Source organism: Chiloscyllium punctatum, chromosome 22 (genome assembly GCF_047496795.1).
Source record: "Chiloscyllium punctatum isolate Juve2018m chromosome 22, sChiPun1.3, whole genome shotgun sequence".
In the NCBI taxonomy this organism is placed as follows: domain Eukaryota; kingdom Metazoa; phylum Chordata; class Chondrichthyes; order Orectolobiformes; family Hemiscylliidae; genus Chiloscyllium; species Chiloscyllium punctatum.
This window is the reverse complement of record NC_092760.1, coordinates 86,281,731-86,307,167: the sequence shown is the minus strand read 5'-3', so window position 1 is coordinate 86,307,167 and position 25,437 is coordinate 86,281,731. Positions and strand designations below refer to the sequence as shown.

The 25,437-nt window shown below is 42.8% G+C and overlaps 1 protein-coding gene across 3 annotated transcripts in view; it reads left to right on the top strand.

Annotated features, from left to right (window-relative positions):
• LOC140493827 (protein kinase C-binding protein NELL1-like) overlaps positions 1 to 25,437 on the top strand; it is a 980,593-nt gene that overhangs the window by 237,266 nt on the left and 717,890 nt on the right. For all 3 annotated transcript variants that reach the window (XM_072592758.1, XM_072592757.1, XM_072592756.1), the window contains exons 10-11: positions 10,300 to 10,373; positions 21,827 to 21,926. In XM_072592758.1, coding sequence (XP_072448859.1) covers positions 10,300 to 10,373; positions 21,827 to 21,926 — 174 coding nt within the window. The remainder of the gene's footprint in view (positions 1 to 10,299; positions 10,374 to 21,826; positions 21,927 to 25,437) is intronic.

Sequence of the window (25,437 nt, the reverse complement as noted above, 5' to 3'; positions counted from 1 at the left end):
GAGCCATCTAGACTCGAAACATTAGCTTGTTCCCTCTCTCCATAGATGCTGTCTGACCCGCTGGGATCTCCAGCGTTTGTAGTTTTCAGTACAGATTCCAGCATCTGCAGTAATTTGCTCCTATAATGTGAAGGCAAAACTGGCTTCAGGTTTTCAGGAACACCTTAGAAGAGGTGAGATGGTGAAGCAGGAAAGTGGTAAAGATTTAGGGGATGACGTTATTGTAAAAACTGGTGTTTGATGTGCTGGGAGAGTTTTGACAATCTGCATGCCAAAGGTAGTTTTGCCTGCAGTTTGAGGCAGGCAGTGGTGTCAGGAAGGAATCAAATGAATTTAATACTGATTGTGAACTCTTCTTTTGTGTGGGTTCCTGCTAAATGTAAATGATCAGGAGCCAAGGGGTTGTTAACAAGTGAAGCTGATTGGGTCTTAGCAAACTAAGCAGGTTGGAACTGGAACCAAGTTACAGAGGCACAGAGAGAGAGAAAGACACAGTAAGGTGTGCAGTTCTCTCCAGCAGAAGCTATCTGTTCTCTGCAGTAAAATTACACAGTTTAAACTTGAAGAAAACCAATTACAATTCCTACAGCAGTTACTGGGAGCTGCAACTTTTGAACTGATAAATTAGAGACATTCCAAGTGAATCATTCACACTGTATGACTTACAAAGTAGCAGAAGCTTCTAGAGGAAGACAACTGATACCAAGGACCCGGCTTGTGAAAAAAAGATTATATCAACTTTGGAATTGGGAAGCACAGATCTTCCAGGTTTTCTACTCTGCCAGTAATATATTTTCCCTATTTGTCTGTGTGTAAAGGCAAAGTTTATAAGGGGATTAGAGTTTTAACTAGTTGTATTGTAGATCTGTGTCTTATAGTTGTAATCTAATTTCTATTCAGATCAGCAACTTAGCCAGTGCTTTATATCAACCTAGTTCTTAAAATCAGGTAAATTGAGGCACTTTTAGGTATCTTAGAAAATATCTTTAATATTTGCTAAGACCCTGGGAATAGCGAGGCCCACTTTACAGCATGTTACAAATAAAAGCAGAAATTGCTGGAAAAGCTCAGCATGGTCTGACAGCACCTGTGGAGAGAAAGCAGAGTTAATATTTTGGGTCAAGTGACCCTTCCTCATTTACATCACCTGCATTTTTTTCATTTTTTATTACAGCATGTTACCCCAATGTGTCATAACTATGCAGTTTGCCGTCTGTGTGCACCTGAATCTTTAAAGTTTAGGATGAAGAGTAATAATTTGTTTTCTATGTATAATATAATCTAATCTCAATGCTATGGGTGAAGCGCAGGAAGGTGGGACTAGTGTCGGTAGTACAGTTTTTTCCTTGTGTACCATATAATTCCATGATTCTGCTCTGCTTCATTAATTTATCTTATCAGAATCTGTGGGTGACTTGGAACAGTTTAATTCTGGCATGGATACTTGTTAGACTGAGTGTATGATGAAATAGGCAGGGACCATTTTATGACTCACATTGCAACCCTGACTGCTGTTTAGAACTCTCCACGCTGAAAGGGGAACTTTTAGAAATATTTCCTCTCTCAAGATCAACTGTCTTTTCATGACTGCATTATTAGAATTAACTGGATTTTTACCTGTACAGCATTAAGTGAATTGTCTTTAACTATGATAAATTCAGCTGCACCTTTCCTGCCTTTGTTTTGAGGTTCAAGCATTATTCAAGAATTACAGTTGCTTGTAATGTTTCATGCCAGTAACTGATTGCAGTTGACTAGTGAAATCTGTTGAGATCATTAAGTGGAGTTTTCTCCCTTTACTATTATTCTGGGGATGTATAAATGACTGTCTAAGTAGCCACTCAAAAAATTAACTTCTCCAGTTAATAGATTAGTCCCCAGGTTTGTCTGGCAAAATGCTTGTCCATTGCCTGGACCTCACCGGTGTAATTCAAAGGCAATTCTTTCAGGCAGCTCATTTTTTAACCTTCTGAAAAATAACCTGTCAACTTGAGTTGCCAAGTTAGCGGCACTTAGTGTGAGGTGAATACTTTTTGACAGTTTTCTGCTGGGAAATTGCAGAGAGAACAGAAATTGCTCAGAACATGACCATAAGATATGAAGCAGAATTCAATGTCTGTACCTTCACCTCTCGACCCCAGGATCAACAATTACCCTTCCCAGCCTCTGTTTCATGTTTGAGAAATGAGTTTAAGTATTAACTAATTTAATCTTTCATAATGGCCATTTTAGTGTAGCTTTCAAATATTAATGTGCATAATGTATTCAGCAAGCTTTTTTTGATTGATGTTATTTGGCAGTTGTCTTGAAGTGAGGAAATATATTGGCTTTCCAATGTGGATGTTGGTAATTTGAAGTCTTAAATTGGAATTCAGATCAGTCTTCTTGCACACTTTAATGCTGCACTGTCTCACATTCTCAGGAACAAACTGACCCAGAAACATTTGAATTTTATTCATTGCGTTCCAAAGGTAGTTCAGAGATTACCTCTCTGTCCCTAAGTTGACATTTTTTCCCTCCATTTTGCAATGAGATTTGTGACATACTACTTTAACCCTTTTGAGTAATGCTTGATGAAGAGTTTATGCCTGAAACGTCGATTCTCCTGCTCCTCAGATGCTGCCTAACCTGCTGTGCTTTTCTAGCACCAGACTTCTTGTCTTTGACTGTCCAGCATCTGCAGTCCTCATTTTCTCCAAGACACCTCGAGACCACTCCTCATGAATAGTGCCACAGCATACTTTATATCATGTGAACACGGTGGCTCAGTGGTTAGGTTGCTACCTTGCAGTGTCAGGGACCTGGTTCAATTCCAGTCTTTGATGACTGTCTGTGTGGATTTCCTCCAGGTGCTTTGGTTTCTTCCCACGGTCCAAAGATGTGCAGGTTAGATGAATTGGCCATGGGAAATTACCAATAGTGTCTAGGGGAACGCAGGCTTGTGTGGGTTAGTCATGGGAAATGTAGCGATTGGATAAGGTCTGGGTGGGATGCTCTGTGGAGGGTCGGTGTGGACTTGATGGGCTGAATGGCCTGCTTCCAAATGGTAAAGATTCTATTAACAGCCAGGATGGTTATTTAACAAGTCATTTTAGAAGGACACGGGCAGCAGATTAGGGGTAGAGCCTTGTTTTATTGGTAATGTGACCAGACCAGTAAGCCAGAGATAATGTTCTCTGAACCTGAGTTCAAGACCACCACTACTACCACCCCTGACCACCACCAACCCTCTCCTCCCTGGAATATGGTGGAATGTGAATTCAATCTGTAACTAAAAGCTAGCTATGCAACCATTATCATAAGCCCCCACTACACTAACAGCTTTCAGTGAAGGAAATCTGCCATCTTTACTAGTCTGGCCTATATGTGGGTCGAGACCCACAAATCTGATTGACTCTCAACCGCTCTGTGGGCAGTTAGGAGTGGGCAACTCCTGGTGGATCCTGTGAACAAACAAAATTAGATGATTCCGTTCCTCCTTTGATATTGTTCCTACTCTCATTTTAAGGCAGGAAACTAAGAAGCCAGTTTCTCGAAGAGCCTGTACTGAATGGCTTCATCCTGATCTTGAGACGTGAGTCTGGGAAACCTGTCCGAGCTGCTCTTAGTCACACACTGTAACTTCACTGCATTTCCAGTGACAGAAATGGGGTTGGACCTTCACTGTAGTAACAGGCCACTCAGATCAATGGCCAGGAAGGAGTGGACAATAACCAGCAATACCTACACCTCATGAACAAATTGTTTAAAAAAGAGACATGGGAACACCATCCCAATTTGCACCCACATCACCGCTCCTTCACTGTTGCTGAGTGAAATCCTGGAGCTCCCTCCCTAACAGGTCACTGGCATCTTCTCATGAGGAATGAGCAATAAATGGTGTTGCTATCCTGTCAGTGTAGAGTTTGCACATTCTTCACATATCTGTGTGGGTTTCCTTTGGATGCTCTGGGTACATTGACACCATCCTGTCCCCCTTAGTCCAGGAACTCCCCAGCTAGGTTCCGGCCACCACCCACACCCTCCACCTCCTCCAAGACATTTGTTTCCCCAGCCCCCAATGCTTTATCTTCACCATGGACATCTAGTCCCTGTATGCATCTATCTGCCATGACGAAGCCCTCCAAGCCCTCCATTTTATCCTCTAAAGCCAACCCAACCAGTGCCCTTCCACTGACACCACCATCTGCTTGGCTGAACTGGTCCTCACCCTTGACAACCTCTGCTTCCAATCCTCCCACTTCCTTCAAACCAAAAGGATAGCCATGAGCACCCACATGGGCCCCAACAATGTCTGCCTCTTTGTCAGGTATATGGAACAGACCATCTCCTGCAGCTACATTGGCACCATTTCCCACCTTTTCCTCCACTACATGGATGACTACATCGGCGCCAACTTGTGCTCCCACGAGGAGATTGAACTATTCATCAACTTCACAAACACCTTTCACCCTGACCTCAACTTCACCTGCTGAAAATGTGTTGCTGAAAAAGCGCAGCAGGTCAGGCAGCATCCAAGGAGCAGGCGAATCGATGATTCGGGCATGAGCCCTTCTTCAGGAATGAGAAAAGTGTGCCAAGCAGGCTAAGGTAAAAGGTGGGGAGGAGGGACTTGGGGGCGGGGTCTTGGAAATGCGATAGGTGGAAGGAGGTAAAGGTGAGGGTGATAAGGTGAGGGTGATAGGCCGGAGTGGGGGTGGGGGGCGGAGAGGTCAGGAAGAAGATTGCAGGTTAGGGAGGTGGTGCTGAGTTCGAGGGTTGGGACTGAGACAAGGTGGGGGAGGGGAAATGAGGAAATTGGAAGATCTTCTGCCTAGGAACCCTCCAACCACAAGGGATGAACTCAGATTTCTCCAGTTTCGTCATTTCTCCTCCCCCCCCCACCTTGTCTCAGTCCCAACCCTCGAACTCAGCAACCCACCCCCACTCCGGCCTATCATCCTCACCTTATCGCCCTCACCTTAACCTCCTTCCACCTATTGCATTTCCAACGCCCCTCCCCCAAGTCCCTCCTTCCTACCTTTTATCTTAGCCTGCTTGGCACACTTTCCTCATTCACGAAGAAGGGCTTATGCCCGAATCGTCGATTCTCCTGCTCCTTGGATGCTGCCTGACCTGCTGCGCTTTTCCAGCAACACATTTTCAGCTCTGATCTCCAGCATCTGCAGTCCTCACTTTCTCCTCAACTTCACCTGGACCATCTTGGACACCTCCCTCCCTTCCTGGACGCCTCTATCTGCATCTCCAGTGACCGACTAACCACGGACATATACTACAAACCCACGGACTCCCACAAACTACCTGGAGTGCACCTCCCACCACTCTGCCTCCCTTATTCCCAATTCATCTGCCTCCACTGTATCTGTTCCCAGGATGACTAATTCCACCATAGAATGCCTCATCTTCAACCTTGGGACCCTGCAACCACACTGGATTAATGGGGATTTCACCAGTTTCCTCATTTCCCGTCCCCACACCTTACCCTAGTCCCAAGCCCTCTTGACCTGTCCATTGTAATTCCCATCTATTTGCTCCATCCTCCTCTCCGACGTATCACCTTTCCCTCCCACCTTCATCTACCTATTGCATTCTCAGCTACCTTCCCCTCAGCCCCAACCCCATCCCATTTATCTCTCAGCCCCCGGCCAACAAGTCTCATTCCTGATGAATGGCTTATGCCTGAAATGTTGACTCTCTGCTCCTCGGATACCGCCTGACCTGCTGTGCTTTTCCAGTACCACACTCTCGAGTCTGATCTCCAATATCTGCAGTCCTCACTTTCTAGCAATAAATGGTGGCCTCTCCAATGATGCACACATTGCCTGAACTAATCAAGACCAATCCTCAGGTAATGCAGCATTCCCTCAGTGTGGTGCTGACAGGTGCTTGCCAAATGCATCAAGTTTTGCCAAAGCTTTCACAGACAAGCAATATCCATCACAGTAATGGTAGCTCAGTGGTTAGCACTGATGCCTTACAGCACCAGGGTCCCAAGTTCGATTCCAACCTTGGGCAACTGTCTGTGTGGGGTTTGCACATTCTCCCCGTGTCTGCATGGGTTTCCTCCGGGTGCTCCGGTTTCCTCCCACAGTCCAAAGATTTGCAGGTCAGATGAATGGGCCATGCTAAATTGCCCATAGTGTTAGGTGCATCAATCAGAGGGAAATGGGTTTGGGTGGGTTACTCTTTGGAGGGTCGGTGTGGACTTGTTGGGCTGAAGGGCCTGTTTCCATGCTGTAGGTAATCTCATCTAATCTAACATTGACTGTGTCAGTGAAAGCAAATGTTGCAATTGCTTCATGAGATCACAAGATAGGTTTGCAAAAAGCTGTTTCACACATTTAATTTCACATTTCTGGCATGCCTACACTTAATAGGTGAGGCATATTAGGAAGACTAACAGGCCACTGGAGGACGTATTGAATGAGAGGACCTGGGAAGTACAGGACATCAGTGGGACTTTGGTGTGTATGGCAATAGATTCTTGGAGGCAGCTGGACACATAGATAAGGTGGTTAAAATGACGTATGGATACTTGCCCTTATTTGTCAAGGCATTGAATACCAGAGCTGGGAGGTTATATAATGGAGTTGCGCATAATGTTAATTAGAGAGCCATTGTATGCAGTTCTGGTTGCTGTACTACAGGGAGGATGTGATAGCACTAAACAAGATGCAGAAGAAATGTGCTCTGGGCTGGATCAATTCATCGAAGAAAAGGGACTAGATAGGTTGGGATTGTTTTCTTTATAGCAGAGAAGACTAAGGCAGGGAACAGAATGAAGAACTGCAGATATTGATGATGTGAAACAGAAGGTGCAGGAGAAGCTCAGCAGGTCTGGCAGCATCTGTGGAGAGAGAAGCAGGGACAATGTATGGAGTCCAGTGACCCTTCATCCGAAGGGCCTAAATAAGGTTGATAGTGTTCTCAAGGGCATCGATAGGGTTGATAGGGGTAACGTTTTCTCGTTATTATAGGGGTCAGTACTCATGGGGCACAGTTTTACTGTAAAGTGCAGGAGGTCTAGAGAGGATCTGAGCTACAATCTTTTTACCCAGAGGGTTGTGGGTATCCAGAACTCCCTATGTTCTCCCACACTTCCTTTAGAATCTCCTGAAAACCTCCCTCTTTCACCTATTCCAGTGTTTCCTTACAGAGCAGTTGTTAGATTTTGTGTCGCCATGCTCAGGTGAGGCACGTTATGACATGAAAAGTGCTATTTTACTGCAAGTTGTTGTTGATTAATGTATCATTCCATTAACATAACCTCACCCATATCTATAAGATTCCGATAAGCATGCTGTTTTCCAGTCCAGGGAATTTGGCTCATCAATATCTTCATACCTCTTCCCCATGCTTTTCCCCCTCTGTCCTAGCTCCTTGTGTAAGGCAGGAGACGGTAAGGACTGCAGATGCTGGAAGGCAGAGTCAATAGATGTGAAGCTGGTAAGGCACAGCAGGTCAGACAGCATCCGAGGAGCAGGAAAGACAATGTTTCAGGCCGAACCGTTAACTTTCCCGATCCTCCAGTGCTGTCTAACCTCTTTGGGTAGAACATAGAACATAGAACACTACAGTGCAGAACAGGCCCTTCGGACCTGTGTTGTTGCACTGACCTGTCTCTCAGCCTTTCCTCATAAGACCTTCCCACCAGACCAGGCAACATCCTGGTAAATCTCCTCTGCACCTTTTCCAATGCTTCCACATCCTTCCCGAAATATGGCGACCAGAACTGTACAAATATTCCAAGTGTGGCCACACTAGCGTTTTGTATAGTTGCAGCATGATATTGCGGCTCCGGAACTAAATCCCTCTTCCAATGAAACCTAACACACTGTATGCCTTCTTAACAGCACTATAAACCCGGGTGGTAACTTTCAGGGATCTATATACATGGACTCCAAGGTCACTCTACACATCCACACTACCAAGAATCTTTCCATTGACCCAGTACTCTGCCGCCTTGTTATTCTTCCCAAAGTGCATCATTTTATATTTAGCTGCATTGAACTTCATTTGCCACCTCTAAGCCCAATTCTGCAGTTTATGCAAGTCCCCCTGCAACCTGTAACATTCTTCCAAAATGTCCACTACTCCACCGACTTTAGTGTCATCTGCAAATGTACTAATCCACCCACCTATGTCTGCATCTAAGTCACTTATAAAAATGACAAACAGCAGTGGTCCCAAAACAGATCCTTGTGGAACACCACTAGTAACTGGACTCCAGGCTGAGTATTTTCCATCAACCACCACTCGCTGCCTTCTTTCAGAAAGCCAGTTTCTAATCCAAATTGCTAAATCACCCTCATTCCCATGCCTCTGCATTTTCTCCAACAGCCTACCATGTGGAACCTTATCAAAGACTTTACTGAAGCTATCTTGAGAATGGAACTTTAAAAAAGTTCTGGGATTTACATATGAAGGATCTGAAAGTACCATGATCATTCTGAAAGATGAAATACTTAAGCTAAATTTGTTTAATACTCCATCCCATGACACTGCAATCCTGTTCTGTGTCTTATGGTTCTGCTGCACAACCACCTGATGAAGTAGTGCTTCGAAAGCTAGTGCCTCCAAATAAACCTGTTGGACTATAATCTGGTGTTCTGTGATTTTTAACTCTGTTATACCAGAGTCAACACGCACTAAGACATTAAACACAGTAGCTATATTGAGATAAATAGAGGAAATCGTTGTAAGGTACCACAGTATATAACCATACACAATAGAGTTAGGAGCTAATATTATAAGTAAAACTTTCAAAGGCAGCTCCTTTATAGGTCAGTGACAGAACTGTATGGAATACTTCTGAGACCACAGTAGAAATCAGTAAAGTGATGTGGTTTTTACTTACAGTCAATGACAGATTTTGCCAAGTGACTGAAGCTGGTTGGGAAACCACAGAAACAAAATCATAACCAGAGTGTTTTCTTTTATTGTGTATCCTCGTGTGTTGGAATTACCTTGATAATTAGCCCAACTCAGATGTCAAAATTCTTGAAGTGATATAGACCATATTTCAAAAACCACTTGAAAGAGAAGGGATATGGAGGTTTATGTTCTGATGAACATATAAATTGAGGTTTATGTTATTTTTGTCTGTTGTTCTGGATCTCTGGCTGAGTAGGGAGTTATAATGTTAAAATAAATCAGAGAGCTGTGGATCCTGGAAATTCTGAAACAAAGGTTCATTTTCGGACATTTTGTCACCATACTAGGTAACATCTTCAGTGAGCCTCCAGACGAAGCACTGCTGATGTTTCCTGCTTTCTGTTTATATGTTTGGGTTTCCTCGGGTTGGTGATGTCATTTCGTATGATGATGTAATTTCCCATTTATTTTCACATGGGATCTCTGATATCAGGGTTCTTAGCAAAGGCAGTAATGCGGAGACTTGAACAAACAGCTCTGCCAACCATCCAACCCAAACTTTGGGTCTGCTACATGGATGACGCCTTTGTCATCACTACGCAAAACAAATTAGAAGAAACTTTCAAGACCATTAATACTTCATCCTGAGGCCCACTTAAGATGTTACCTATTATGGTGACAAAATGTCTGAAAAATGAATCTTCCAGCTCAGCGAGCAAACCTACATCCAGAGCCTCAACCTGAGTTACAAATCTTTTCAAACCTCGCTAATTCTGAAACAAAGATAGAAACACAGGAGGTCTGCCAGCAGTTGTGGGCAGAGTTAACATTTCAAGTCTGGTGACTCTTCATCAGTTAAAACGTTATTGGATTTGTCTGTGGTCTTGACCAAAAAAAACATTCCTCAGGTAATTGCTATGTTGGAAGTGGTGAAACATAGCCTTACTAAGCAATGTTTTGTGTTTTGTAATTACATTTCCCATGCTCCTGTCAGCTTGGTGCTGGCCCTTTCTCCAACATCGTGCCTTCCAGCAGGGTGGATTTTTGCAAGTTGCTTTTGAAGAGAAACCTGATGTAAATGTACAATAAGACTGGGATTTGAACTGAGGTTACTCAGTAGTGGCACAGTTGAACAATTTGACCTCTATTCATACACAGCATTGGAAATTTGATGGGCTGTGTTGAAACAGAACATTGAAATGCTCCTTTCATAAATTATTTTCTGCAGGAATGTATCCTTACAATTATTGTTCACACGAGTTGCTATTTTTTGGACGCTGTTGCTCATACACTGCAGTTGTTAACTGCTTATTCAGTATTTGTAACAGCCACTCCTCATCGAGTACCAGAGTGATTATGTGCAGCTCTTTCTTCAAAACTAACAGGTTACATATCACACAAAATCTGTTTTGTTTGATTCTGCAGCCGTATGTCTCTATGGGGGTCAGAAGCTGTCTGAAGGGCAGCGAGTGCTGAAAAACAGCTGTCGGGAGTGTCGGGTAAGTATGAACTTGTTGTTCTTTTATTGTGCTCCGATTCTGCAGTACACTTTTACTGATGTATTTCAAGTTAACAGTGGGCTCCATTTGAGAATGTTAGTTCAACAACCCAGAACAAGAGCTGTCTACAAGGAGTTGCTCATTGGCTGCAACCTTGTCCCAGATCCAATGAAAAAGACACTTCAGAACCTTAGAAATAGGAACAGGAGTAGGTCATATGGTCCCTATAGCCTCCTCCACCATTCGTGGTGTTCCGACATTTCTCATGTCCATTTTCCCACCCTTTCCCCATAACCCTTGATTCCACAAGAATCTCTTTATCTCAGCTTTAAAATGACACAAGGACTCTGCTCCCACAGCTCTCTCTCTGGCAAGGTGTTCCAAAAAACCCACAACCCTCTGAGAGAAGAAATTCCTCCTCATCTCAATCTGAAATTGGCACCTCTGTATTCTGAGATGATGCCCTCTGGGCCTAGACTTTCCCATCAGGAGAAACGTCCTCTCAACATTTATCCCGTCAAGTCCCTTAAGAATCCTGTATGTTTCAATAAGATCTTTCACATTCTGGCCCTTTGAAGTTGCCTTCACTCAATCGGCATAGCTTTCAAACACACTGCTGATAATATTCTGCATCACCAACAGCTCACCCTAAAGAAGTAGTCACGTGTAGAACAAAATAGGCTTCTATCCTGCTGCTGTCTGGAACAATGTCAAATGCAGCTTCCAAAATGTCTAAGATATAAGCAGATTCGAAGCAAAATGCTGCAGCTGCTGGAATTTTGAAATAAAATATAAAACACTGGGGAATCTCAGTGAGTCCAATAGCATTACTGGAGACAGAAAAAGAGTCTCAGTCTCTGCACAGATGCTGCAGGACCTGCTGAGGTTCTCCAGCACTTTCCATCTTAATTTCAAATCAGCAGAATCATGGCTGTGACATTTGTGAAAGCACAACAAGCTGGCATGGTGGCTCAGTGGTTAGCACTGCTGCCTCACAGCACAGAACCTGTCTCACAGTGCCAGGTTCAATTCTAGCCTCAGGTGACTGTCTTTCTGGAGTTGACACTTTCTCCCCGTGTCTGCGTGGGTTTCCTCCGGGTGCTCCTGTTTCCTCCCACTGTCCAAAGATGTGCAGGTCAGGTGAATTGGCCATGCTAAACTGCCCATTGGTCGGAGGGAAATGGGTCTGGGTAGGTTACATCTTCGGAGGGTTGGTGTGGACTGGTTGGGCCGAAGGACCTGTTTCCACACTGTAGGGAATCTAATCTAATCAGGTTGTAATCTGTAGGTTCACAAGTAGGCTATGCTGTGGCATTCAATGAGATCATGGTTGACCTGATCATTCTCAGTCTACTCTTCTTCATAACCCTGGATTTCCTTCCTGATTAAAAATCTGTCTTTCCAGCCTTGAATGTACTTAATATTTACACACATTTGACAGCCCTCTGGGACATAAAGTATTCCACAGATTCACAAACCTCTGAGGGAAGAAATTCCTCCTCGTCTCTGTCTTAAATGTACAACACTGCCTTACTCTGAGATTATGCTCTCTGGTCCTCACCACATCTGTTTTAATCTTCATGGCAGTCTTATATGTACTTGCTCTTCGAGGACTTGAGTAGTAATTCTCTACTGACTCTGAAAATTGCTTTGATGGTTGCTCCCCCATGTATTATGATCAGAAATCACCTCCACAGATAAGACTCCATGGTAAAAACGAAAGGGTCCGTCATCTTTATGGAAGAGGTCATCAAGAAATCCTTTCTCAAACTTCATAGTTGGTTCTGTTTGAGTTCAGTTAGAATCTGTTGGCTGCAGAATTCCCCAAAACCTTCTCTGCTTTTCAACAGGTTTTGCTTTTTGTTTCTTTGCGTGACTGTCCATGCACTACTGCAAATCCAGATTGCACTCAGCAAGACTTCCCTCACAGTTTCTCAACTCAGTATGTCAGACAAGGAGCGGGAGTAGGCCAACTGGGCCTTCAATCCTGCTTTGCCATTCGGAAACGTGATACCTGATCAGCTTCTGGTCAGGACTCCACTTTCTGGTTTGCTATCTGCATTACCTTTGACTTCCTTACTTATCAATTGCAGTTTGTCTGGAGTAAATTGAATGACCCTTTCTAGGGAAGGGAATTCTACAGATTAAAGACCCACTGGGAGAACAATTGGCTCTGTATCTCCATCATAGAAAGGGCTTGAGACTCTCACTTTAACATCAGTTACAAGATGACTCTGTTTTTGAGTGACTGATTGTTATTGACTGTCTCAAGACGAGAACTCCATTACGATTACGATCTCATGTCTTGTTCTCAGGCATGCTGTAAATGTGGCAATTATTAGCTGGAAAATCCTGGCATTACAAGACCACAAACAATGTAAAATTAATCTGAAAGTCATTTGTATATGTCTAGGCTTTAATATAAGATGCCTTATTTGACTCATGTGGGCTAACCGGATCGAGTCATCCTAAATAACATTAATTAAGATAATATTCTCCGAACAACCTGAATAAAGTGCAGTTTCAATCGAAAACCATTGAACTCCTGGATCATGCACGATTAGGAAATTAATGGCTACAGAGTTGCATCTATCACATTTCTTTTTTTCCTTAACTCTTTGAGTGTGAAGATATCTTGGCTGCTGAGTAGTTATCGTAAGTTTTTTTTTCATTCATGGAATGAGGCCATTGCTGACTGGACCAGCATTTACTGCCCATCCCTAATTGTCACAGAAGGCTGTCAAGAGCCAACCACATTGCTGTAGGTCTGGAGTCACATGTAGAACCAGGCCAGGTAAGGATGGCACCTTCCTTCCCTAAAGGACATTAGTGAACCAGATGGGGATTTCTGACAATGAATACATGGTCATCAGTGAACTCTTAGTTCCAATTATTTAATTGAATTCAAATTCCACTATCTGCCCAGAATATTATCTGGGTCTCTGGAGTAACAGACCAGTGACAATACCACTAAGTATTGCCTCTCCATCATTAGAAAAGGAATATTGTATGAGAAAACACAGAAACATAGACAATAGGTGCAGGAGTAGGCCATTTGGCCCTTCAAGCCTGCTCCACCATTCAATATCATCATCCAATCTCAGTATCCCACTCCCTCTTTCTCTCCGTACCCCTTGATACCTTTAGCCACAAGGGCTACATCCAGCTCCCTCTTGAATATATCTAACAAACTGGCCCCAACAGCTTCCTGTGGGAGAGAATTCCACAGGTTCACAACTCTCTGAGTGAAGAAATACTTCCTTGTCTCAGTCCTGAATGAGTTATTTCTCATTCTTAGTTTGTGACTCCGAGTTCTGGACATTCCCAACATTAAAAGCATTCTTCCTGCATCTACCCTGTCCAGCCCAGTCCATCAAGATTTTATATGTTTTTGTGAGATCCCCTCTTATTTGTCGAAATTCCAGTGAGTACAAGTCCAGTCGATCCAGTCTTTCCTCATATGTTGGCCCAGCCATCCCGGGAATCAGTCTGGTGAACCTTCGCTGGAGTCCCTCAATAGCAACAATGTCCTTCCTCAGACAAGGAGCCTGAGGAATACTCAATGCACACAATACTCATCAAGGCCCTGTATTACTCCGATACTCCAATCCTCTCGCTATGAAGGCCAGCATGCCATTGGCTTTCCTCACTGCCTGCTGCACCTGCGTACCAACCCTCAGCGACTGTTTCACCATGACACCCAGGTCTTGTTGTGCCTCACCTTTTCCTAAATTGCCACCATTCAGATAATAGTCTGCCTTCCTGTTTTTGTGACCAAAGTGGATAACCTCACATTTATCAAAATTATATTCCATTTGCCAATATTTGCCCACTCAGCCAGTCTGTCCAAGTCACCCCGCAGGCTCTGAGCATCCTCTTCACAGCCACCCAGCTTAGTGCCATCTACGAATTTGGAGATATTGCACTCTATTCCTTTGTCCAAGTCATTAATGTATATTGCGAACAGCTGGGCCCAGCACTGAACCCTGCGTACACCACTCGTCACTGCCTGCCACTCTGAAATGGACCTATTTTTCCAACTCTCTGCTTCCTGTCTACCTGCCAGTTCTTTATCCACATAAATACATTACATCCAAATGCTGTGAGCTTTCGTTTTCCTTATTAATCTCTTGAGTGGGACTTTGCCAAAAGCCTTTCGAAAGTCCAGATATACAACATCCACTGATTCACCCTTGTCCACTTCACTTGGAACATCCACAAAAAATTCCAGAAGATTTGTCAAGCACGATTTCCCTTTAGTGGATCCATGCTGACTTGGATGGATCCTATGGAGAAAGTGAGGTCTGCAGATGCTGGAGATCAGAGCTGAAAAATGTGTTGCTGGAAAAGCACAGCAGGTCAGGCAGCATCCAAGGAGCAGGAGAATCGACGTTTCGGGCATAAGCCCTTCTTCAGGAGGGCTTCAGCCTGAAACGTCGATTCTCCTGCTCCTTTGATGCTGCCTGACCTGCTGCACTTTTCCTTCAACACATTTTTCAGCTTGGATGGATCCTATCACCACCTTCCAAATTCTAAATAATTGACTCCAGCAGTTTCCCCACCACCGATGTCAGGCTCACCGGCCTGTAATTCTCCGTTTTCTTTCTTGCCCTTTTTATAAAAGGTGTGGTTACATTCGCTACCCTCCAATACATTGGAACTTTCCAGTGTCTCTTTAATGTTGGAAAATGGTCACCGATGCGACCACTCTCTCCAGGGCCATTTCCTTATGTATCTTGGATGCAGAGTATTCCTTCAACCTTTATCCTTATTCAGAACATGGTTGGTCTGAATCTTCTTCCAGTTTATCTGCCTTGTTTCTATAGTGTCATCGCCCCATTGTAGTCTAACCATCTCGGTTTTGAAATGTTCAAATTAGTGGACAGCTTTCTGGAAAAGCTTGTTGAGGATTTCCTGGAAGTGCTTCCTGACCTCACCTCCTGACCATGGGGAGCTCTGCTTTTCCGATTGACTACTCTCTGTTACATCCATGTCCATGAGAGGAATCTGTGTCTCTTAGTCTGCTTGAACGAATCCCTTCATCATTTTAAACACATCAATGAGATCAACCCTTTGCCTTCCACACTGAAGGGAATGCAATAAAGTTCTGTGCAACTGCTGTCACATTCAGCACACGCGATTGACTTACTGACTTCCAATACCTAAAACCTCGGAGATCTATGTAGTGAGAAAAAAGGTACAGAGAATTGAGTTGAATTTATTGTCACATGTACCGAGGCACAGTGAAAGGGGAGAAGGTAGCAAAGAGGTGAATGGGGGTAGGGATGGAGGTGATAGGTCAGAAAGGAGGATGGTGGACGGTAGAAAAGAGTACATTAGGTAAATGGGGGTGGGGATGAAGGTGATAGGTCGAATCCTCTTGCAAGGATGCCTACCTTGAAGAAGTCCTCCTCCTCTCTCTCCACGAGAATTTCAGTGAGTCTCACTCTGACTGCAACCTCCAGATCATCTCCTCTGCCCTGAAGCTCTTCAACCATGTACTGAAACAGACTTGCTTTATTTCCCCTTTCCTCCCACCTTATCCCAGTTCCAACCTTCCAGCTCAGCACCGTCCTCATGGCCTGTCCTACTTGCCATTCACCTATTGTACTCTTTGCTACCTTCTACCCAGCCATCCCCCCCACCCCCACCCCCACCCCCTTATCTAGCCACCCTGGAGGCTTCCTGCCTCCATTCCTAATGAAGGGCTTTTGCACGAAACATCGATTTTCCTGCTCATCAGATGCTGCCTGACCTGCTGTGCTTTTCCAGCACCACTCTAATCCAGACTGGTTTCCAGCATCTGCATTCCTCACTTTTGCCAAGTCCAATCAGTATTCTAACAACAGTAGGGTAGAAACTGTTTTGAAACCGGCTGGTGCATGTGTTCAGGCATCTGTACCTTCTCCCCAGTGGTAGATGTTGTAGAAAAACATTGCCAGGGTAGGATGGATCTTTGAGAATGCTAGTGACCTTTCCTTGACAGTGGGCCTGGTAGATGGATTGTATAGATGGGAGGTTGGCCTTTGTGATTGTCCGGGACGAGTTCACCACTCTCTGTAACCATCACCGATCTTGAATGGTACAGTTGCCATACCAGGTAGTTATATATCCAGACAGTTTGTTCTTGATGGCAAGGGTATTTGCTGTCATGCCAAATTTCCTCAGCTGCCTGAGGAAGGAGAGACGTTGTTGGGCCTTTGTAACCAGTGCATCCACATGAAGAGTCCAAGAAAGCTTTTAGTGAATAATCACTCCCAGGAGTTTGACACTCTTCACCCGTTCCACCTCTGTGTTATTAATGTGTAGGGGGAGGGCATGTGTAACATCCGCCGAAAGTCAATAATGAGTTCCTTGGTTTTGCCAGCATTGAGAGCTAGGTTGTTCTCAGTGCACCATTTTTCCAGGTCTTCCACCTCCCATCTGTAGTCTGTTTCATCACTATCTGAGATTCGACTGACTATGGTGGTGTCATCAGCAAACTTATCAATGGCATTAGTCTGGTATATGGCGACGCAGAGTTAGAATGTTGACTGCAAACCCATTGTCATTATCCAATCCTTTGCACTGAAGCATTGTTCTAATGGATCTTTACAGCTCCAGGGCCTGGTTATTTTAACCAACCTGTTAAGACATGCTGTGACACACCCCTGGGGTAGGTGGGACGTGAACCTGGGCCTTCTGGCTGAGAGGTAGGGGCACTCCCCTGGTGCCACAAGGCTCCATTTCAGGGCTCGTACATTCTGCTGGAAATGAACTGCCTATTAACTGAACACAGCACTCTAAATGAAATCTAACGGAGCTTTATTTCACTGTAACATAACTCCCATTCCAGAGATAAAACCTTTTAATTCTTTTTTTGCACCTGGCTTAACTTGTAGTGAAATTTTGAGTTTGACCCCCTAAACTTCTCTGTCCCTGTCCCATTACTCTCTTCCTGCTTGTAAACCCTCTAATCTGTCATTGATAGCTGCAAAGTGAGCAACATTTTGGCCTCTCGGTTGACATGTCAGAGTTAGAATTAGGTTCTATTGTCGCATGTTCTCAAGTACAGGGATACAGGATTACACTGAAAAAGCTGGCAATGTTGCCATTCTCGGCACCATCTTAGCTAGAAAATCTAAGATGAAGAGTAGAAAACTAAATAAATAAATAAGTTAAAAGTTCAACTTTACAGTTCTTGTCAGTATAAAGTAATCAAAGTACCCTCACAGCTGTTTGCTGTGGTCAACAATACTGACTGTGGCACCTGACTTTGTGTCATTCACAACCTTGGATCTATATCTCTCCATTCCTTCATCTACGTCAGTTGTAAATGTAGCAAACCACTGAGAGTCTGGTGCAGTCTGCTGAGGAGTACAACATTCTACCCACCTGAGTGCAAACCCATTATAGCAACTCACTCTCCTATCTGCTCATCGATTCTCCATCTATGTCAATAGGTTTTTTTTTGTGTGCAACCATCAGGTTTCAGAATTAGCATAGCATTAAATTGGTTTGATTTATGTCTTAATGTGGCGACACAAACCCAAAGCCTTGGTTGCATTAAATTTAATAAAATTCCATTCAGGACTTGGTTAGAAGGTTTTCTCAACATTGTGTTTTGTACACTTGTTCAGCAGCATAATTAATCATGATTGCATGGTCAGAATGTAAGCCTGAATGCTAAAAACAATAATTTCCCATTCTGCCAATGCTGCATTAATTCAACTTATATTGACATTCTTGATGACATAATCAAAACTTACACAGCAGGCTTACTCATCATTAATTGCTAAATCCAAGTCTTCATTTTAGGGTGTTTAACAAAATGATTTTTTCATTAAGAGGCTAAACGTTTCCCCTTTGGTATTTTTCGGCAGATATGTGCATGTGTTGGAGTCCTTCCTTTGTAAATCTGCTTTCTTTTTTTCACTCCATGTCCATCTCTAATCGGGTCACTGAGCAAAGAAAACCCTTGAATCATGTGACTAGTCATAGCATCACAGAGACATCAAGTCATACAGCACAGAAACAGACCCTTCAGTTCAACCAGTCCACGCCAAAGAAAATCCCAAACAAAACTAGTCCCGCCTGCCTGCTCCTGGCCCATATCCCGCCAACCCTTTCCTATTCATGTACTTACCCAACTGTCTTTTAAATTTTGTTATTATACCAACATCCTCAGGAAGGTCATTTCACACGCAAACCACCTTCATTGTAAAAAAAATTGCCCCTTTCTTAAATCTCTCTCCTCTCACCTTAAAAATATGCCCCTAGTCTTGAAATCCCCCATCCTAGGGAAAAGACCATTAATTCCATATGTACCCCTCATTATTTATCAACTTCTACAAGGTCACATGGGGACATGAAGCCGTATGGTTCAGATACGTATCTTGTCCACCACAAGCCGGTAGAATTTGCTGTTCAAGGTCCAAGTGACCTAAATTTTTGCTTGCAGTAAACATCGTCAATAGGGCTGTTGTGGTACAGGGATAGTGTCCTGCTCTCTGAGCCAGTAGATCCAGGTTTAGGATTCATCTGTCCTAGTTACATACAATAACATGCCTGAATAGGTTGATTAAAATAACTATAGGAAAATATCTACTTGCATCAGTGAGAGGACTGTTGTGAAACAGTGGCAGTGTCCCTACCTCAGAGCCAAAGGTTCATGTGCCGTCTGCTCTAGAGGTATGTCATAATACCTCGGAATAGGTTGATTCAGAAAATATCCACTTACACCAATGATTCTTTATTTGGGGAATGTACTATTCAGTTGAACATTCAGTGGTTGATCGTCAATACAGATCCGATCAGAAATCAGTCTGATGATCCTTTTCAGTACATTTTACATTAGCTGCCCACAGGAGTAGTAAAAAAAAAGGCTCAGCCACTGCTTCAGTGACAACAAGAGTAAGGGATCAAAAGTTATACAATGTTTTCAGAGCAAGAGCAAAAAAAGCTCATTAATCTTTTGTTGCTGCTCTAGTCACCCGTCATGTCTAAAAAAGGAAGTGAAAATGTCCAGTGGAAAGTGGTATGTAGACAGAGAGAAAGTCAAACGTTGACACTTGTCAGATAACCTGCGCCTTTTAGTTTGTTTAATTTTCTCCACTGACTGTGGAGCTGAGTCACTGCTGTATGAGACACATTGAGCAGGTGGTGATATTATTCAGCTTTCAACTCAGGAGTGTGATGGAATACTCCTCACTCGCCTGATGAGTGCAAGTCCAACAACACTCAAGATTGACACTACACGGGAGAAAACAGCCCACTTGATTGGTACCACATCCACAAACATCCACTACCACCGATGCTCAGTATCTGCAGTGTGTACCAACTACAAAATGAACTGCAGAAATTCACCTAAGTTCCTTTGACAGTATTTTCCAAACCCACAATCACTTCCATCGAGAAGGAGAAGGACAGCAGATACATAGGAACACCACTAATTGCAAGATCCCCCCCAAGACACTCACCATCCTGACTTAGAAATATATCACCATTCCTTCACTGTCACTGGGTCAAAATCCTGGAATTCCTTCCCTAAGGGCATTATGGGTCAACCTACACCCATGGGCTACAGCAGTTTAAGAAGGCAGCTCACTACCACCTTCTCAAGGGCAACCAGGGACAGGCATTAAATGCTAACACAGCCAGGGATGCTCATGTCCCATAAGTGACTAATTAAAAATTATCGACAAGGGTAACGTGGGGGACCAAACAAAAGCCACAAGAAATCATTACTACCTGAGAAGTACCTGTTTCCTTCACACATGGCAATGATTATTGTATTTCTGTTTACAAGGGCAGCCTTTTTCCACCAGAACCACTCGGCATGGTCCATATTGACCATAACCCAATTAACTTGACCTTATTCCCAGATAGCTTGGGAAAAATTAAGCGACAGTTTTTACATGCTAATTGGTAACTATTTCAGGATATTCATCAAAATAGCTTCTTGTTATTGGTTCCTGGATTCACTTCTTTCGACAGAAAGCATCTAAAAGAGTGATTGGTAGAGTCAGTTGAAAGGACAAGAAAAGAGCAGTGGACAATGATTTTTGAGAACATCCCTAGACTTCAGGGAAGGATGAAGAAATGAAATGAATGAAGTTGTAAATTTAATTGCAGGAAGTTTCAGATTAGGTTTGAACGGGTTAAACATATCCTTGAAGTGTAATGAATGCCTTTAAAAGCAAAATACTGTGAAAAATGACCCAGACAAAGAGAGTGCTGGAGAACTTCAGCAGGTCTGGCAGCAGCTATGGCGAGAGAAATAGATTTAACATTTTGAATCAGAACTGAATCACACCGTACTCGAAATGTTAACTCTGTATCTCTCCACAGGTGCTGGCAGACCTGCTGAGTATCTTCAGCAGTTCAGTGTTTGTTTCATCATTAATCCATACTTGCCTCTTCTGGCACTTGTTACTCCAAGCTGCATTATGAGATTCAGCAAAACGAGGTGAAATGATGTGTTAATAACCTTGAGTGCAATCACTTTCATTCTTCAAAAGAGATTCAGTTTTCCTGCTGCATTCGATCTGCCAACTGTTTTATCCAAGTGCATCCACATAGACTTAGCATTCACATAATTATGCGTATGAATGTACTTTATTGTTTTTAATATTGAGACAGGCCCCCTTTTGTAACAACATTGTAAAATTATTTAACAAGACAATGTTCTGTGCATTGCACAGAGGAGTTGTTCCCAGGTTTGTTTACATCCAATCTGTGCCAGTGAACCTGTATAAATGAGTAGTTATAGAGTTTGCGAGTTATAGAGTTATAGTTTTATTTGAAGAAATAGTAAGACTGGTTTGATGAGAGGATGATTTAACCTGTGCTATATTTCACAAGATGATGTTGGCCTCAAAAAGAACAGGTTTCCAAAATAGAAACACCCGAAGCAGAGCAAATATTCCACTATCATCAGCAATCTATCATTTTTTATTTTCATGTATACTTTGTTCCAGCCCAACGTTTTCATAACAATTTTTTCAAACAGAATTGAGCTACAAAAATGTGACTTAGAATATCAGTCAATTAAGGTTAAAGTCACCATCATTGTACCGGACCATAGTCCAACTCTCTTTAGAGAGTGAAACTGGTTGTTGTTAACCTGAAGGCCACCATGCCCCAGGCAAAGGGAATGGTTGAGAAGGACAGGCCTTCATGGTAACCCAAGCTCGTGTCGAAATAAACCCGTACTGTTGAAGTCACTCTGCATCAGTCAATAACTGAAAATGTCTTCAGGTTTTGAATGTGCTACTTCGGTGACACGGTGTTAGGTCTAACTCAGTTTCACTTTAGAGATAGACAAGACAGTATTCATGAAAGGATTTCCACTCAGAGTATAACTGTTTGAGAGAATAATTTACTTATGTATCATTAAGGTTTCATAACTAATATTGTTTCTTCCTGTGTAAGAGTATATGAGCCTAACAATAGCTCTTATCAATGCTTGACAGAACCGGACAATGGCCATTGTTCATGAGACATGTCCATCATTGGATTGCCCATTGAATGAACAAATTCAGCCTGAAAACAGCTGCTGTAATGTATGTCATGGTAAGTACAAATGCTGCATTTTACCATTCCAGCGCCTTGTTGATGCAGTTTAAATTCTGATGTTTACTAGGAGCTACTTATTTTGACAGCATTCGGAAGGCCTTGCACTGTAGCAGCCTACGGATTGGCACACTAAGCCTTTCTTCAAAAACACCTCTCTCCCCAATTGTTAAGTAGTGAGTTGGAGCAAATTGCTGCAGATGCTGAAATCTGTACTGAAAACTACAAATGCTGGAGATCACAGCAGGTCAGGCAGCATCAGTGGCGAGAGAGCAAGCTAATGTTTCGAGTCAAACGTTAGTTTGCTGTCTCTCCATGGATGCTGTCTGGCCCACTGTGATCTCCAGCACTTGTTGTTTTCAGGATCAAGTACTAAGATTTCATCTGCATGTAACCCAGCACTCTGACTCTGCCACTCAAGAGCACATATTATTTGAGAGCACATTTACCAATAGCTTACACTGTGTGGTGAGATATCTGGGCAGATGCCAGCTAGCTCCATGCTTTGTTTCCACTACATTCAGGCTTTGAAGGAATGCAGAGTTTGATGCTTTAGTCTACTCTTTAGATTTCTTTTAAAGAAAGAACTTACAAACGCATTGCACCTTTTATAATCTTGGGACACCTCAGATCATAAGAGGTCAAAAATCAAACAACACCAGATTATAGTCCAACAGGTTTATGTGAAATTACAAGCTTTCGGAGCTCAGCTCCTTCCTCATGTGGTATGAAAGGGAGGTATAAGACACAGTATTTATAAGTAAAACGTTAACAACTTTAAAACTAGCAGCCTTTGTTGAATCCTTTAATTGGTAAGAAGGTAGGCTGCTGATTAAAATGCAAAATCCAGATTCCTTTCAAGTCTGTCTCTCTCTCTCTCTCTCTCTCACACACACATGCACACACACACACATGAGTTATTTCAATCAAGATTCTTTACTGTCATAAAAATACTGACCTCAGCTTAAACCATAGTCAGATCCAAATCGGGATCTCGCACATCAAGTGCATTGCCTAACCTGAGATGTCACTTCTTGTACATTAATAAAACCTTGAATTACCTAGGGACAAAGACTCGAAAGGAATCTGGATTTTGCATTTTAATCAGCAGTCTGCCTCCTAATTGATTCAAGGATTCAACAAGGGATGCTACTTTTAGCGTTGTTAGCTTTTTGCTCATAATAATACCATGTGTTATACCTCTCTATCACGCCACATCTGAGAAAGGAGTGGCATTCCAAAACCTTACAATTTCAAATAAACCTGTTGGACTATAACCTGGTGTCATTTGATTTTTGACCTTATCACCCCAGTCCAACTCCAGCATCTCCACATCAGAACACAAAAGGTTAGACACATAATGGGTCAGAGATGTTTGTCTGTGTCTTATCTCCAAAACTGGATGGTATTGATAACAGGTCTCTGAATCATTATCACCTGTCTTGGACTTGTGTTGAATCTTGATTTCACTTCCATAAACCTTGTTGGAATGTTGGTGAAATCAATTGGTAATTTACATGACACAAGGGTTTAGATCAGAGTGGTGCTGGAAAGGCACAGCAGGTCAGGCAGCATCCGAGGAGCAGGAAAATCGACATTTCGGGCAAAAGCCCGACATCAATTGTTGCCCTGCCAATAAGGGGAAAATGGCTGTGTGACCATTTAATGTTTGAGCGATAAGTGTTGACCAGAAAATTACTTCGGGAGAGAAATCTGTTACTCAAGCAATTAATTGAGAGAAGAACATAACATTTGGAAGATTTTAAAGACTGTGCAGACACTGGGGTAGACATTTCCACAGCTCTGGGCTAAAAACAATGACTGCAGATGCTGGAAACCAGATTCTGGATTAGTGGTGCTGGAAGAGCACAGCAGTTCAGGCAGCATCCAAGGAGCACACAGCTCTAACCAATTAACCTGCATTTATACCTTTAAAGGGAATGTGACAGTAGAGAGCAAGAGTAGCATTTGTAAAACAAAGTGTTTTGTTTTTCACAGCATCTGTAGAGCACCATTTTCTTGTTTAAATGACTAGTTATGATGCAAGTTCTTTCTGCTTAAGTAAATAATTAACAGCCTTGATTCCAGACAATTTATCTCATCACTGTAAATCTTACAGAGGTCAGTTCACTACTGCATACGCCACTAATGGAGGATTCTGTTCTTGGTATGATATGTAAGTTTATACTTCTTGAGCAGGAGGGAGGTGTACCTGGGATATTTCGACTAAAGGTAGGGACAATACCACTGCACCACAGGAGCTAAAGGTGAATGGGAACCAATGATGTAAGGATTCTATTCCAGATTTTAAAAAAAAATTGACTTGTTATGACACACCTCTGGAGTAGGTGGGAGTTGGAACCTGGTCTCCTAGCTCAGAGGTAAGGACACAACCACAAAGAGTCCTCAGGATTTTGTTCTATCCTTCAGTTAAGGTTTCAGTGTATTTAAATAGTAGACATTCTGTGCCATTGTTAACAGATGCTTGTGTTCATGTACTGTCTTTATAACTGAGTAATCTTGCCAATGAGTTTCAAAGTGCTGGCTTGTTTTATCATTGTTAGTTTCATTCTGTTATAAAGTAAATAATGAGACGGTGCCGAGTAGCTGGCAAATAGTCTTTTTATAATGGATTTGAAAGGAACTAATGACTCGTGTTGGTGGTAACCTGCTAGAATTCAGGAAAGAAAGGCACCCCATAGGAATCACAGATGATTAGTTTTATTGATTGATCTGAGCAGTGCTTTATTTTTGGAAAATTACTTTTAATAAAAAAACCTGTGTGTGTATTAAGAGGATTTGGAGAGTCTCTCGCCAATTACTTCTCCTGCTGTCAGTACCTGTCTCACCTGTTATTCTTCATGAGCTTGACACACCTTCGAGAGTAATTGTATCCTTTAGCTACTGATATCTGAAGTTATTCCTTGAAGCTTATAGCTGTTCATGTTCAGGAGAGAGCAGTCTTCACTCAGCAAACAAAAATAACAAAATCTTGCAACTTTTGACCTTCCCAGTGCCTGGTGTCACATTCACATCTGTCATGTTATCACCCATTACCTGCTGAGAATGCTGGCGTTTGTGTTAACAGGGAGTGAAATCTCTCTATACAAATGGAGCAAAGTGTATGTGCCAGCTACAATCCTCATAACTCAGTGATTCTGGCCAAATGCAGTCTCAGTGGCAGTTTCTGTTCTTTTGTTCATTTTTTTCGTGGATGACTGTGTTTTAACTTCTGAACATCAGCATGCAATATTTGTACCTCAACAAACTGTCGTTTTCTCAAATATTTTTGAGAACAGTGCTCCTTCACTTCTGCCTTTCTGCAAATCTCTGATCCATTCACTGCATTGATGGTGGCAACGCCTTCATCCATCTAGGCTCTAAGTCCTTCTGTGCCTTCACCTCAGCATTTTCCCTCTGTAAAGTGTAAATCTTTGGCCAACATTTTCACCCACCTTTAGCTCTGTGTCAGTTTTTGTCTGATTACCTTTTCCAGTGTTTAGCAATATTG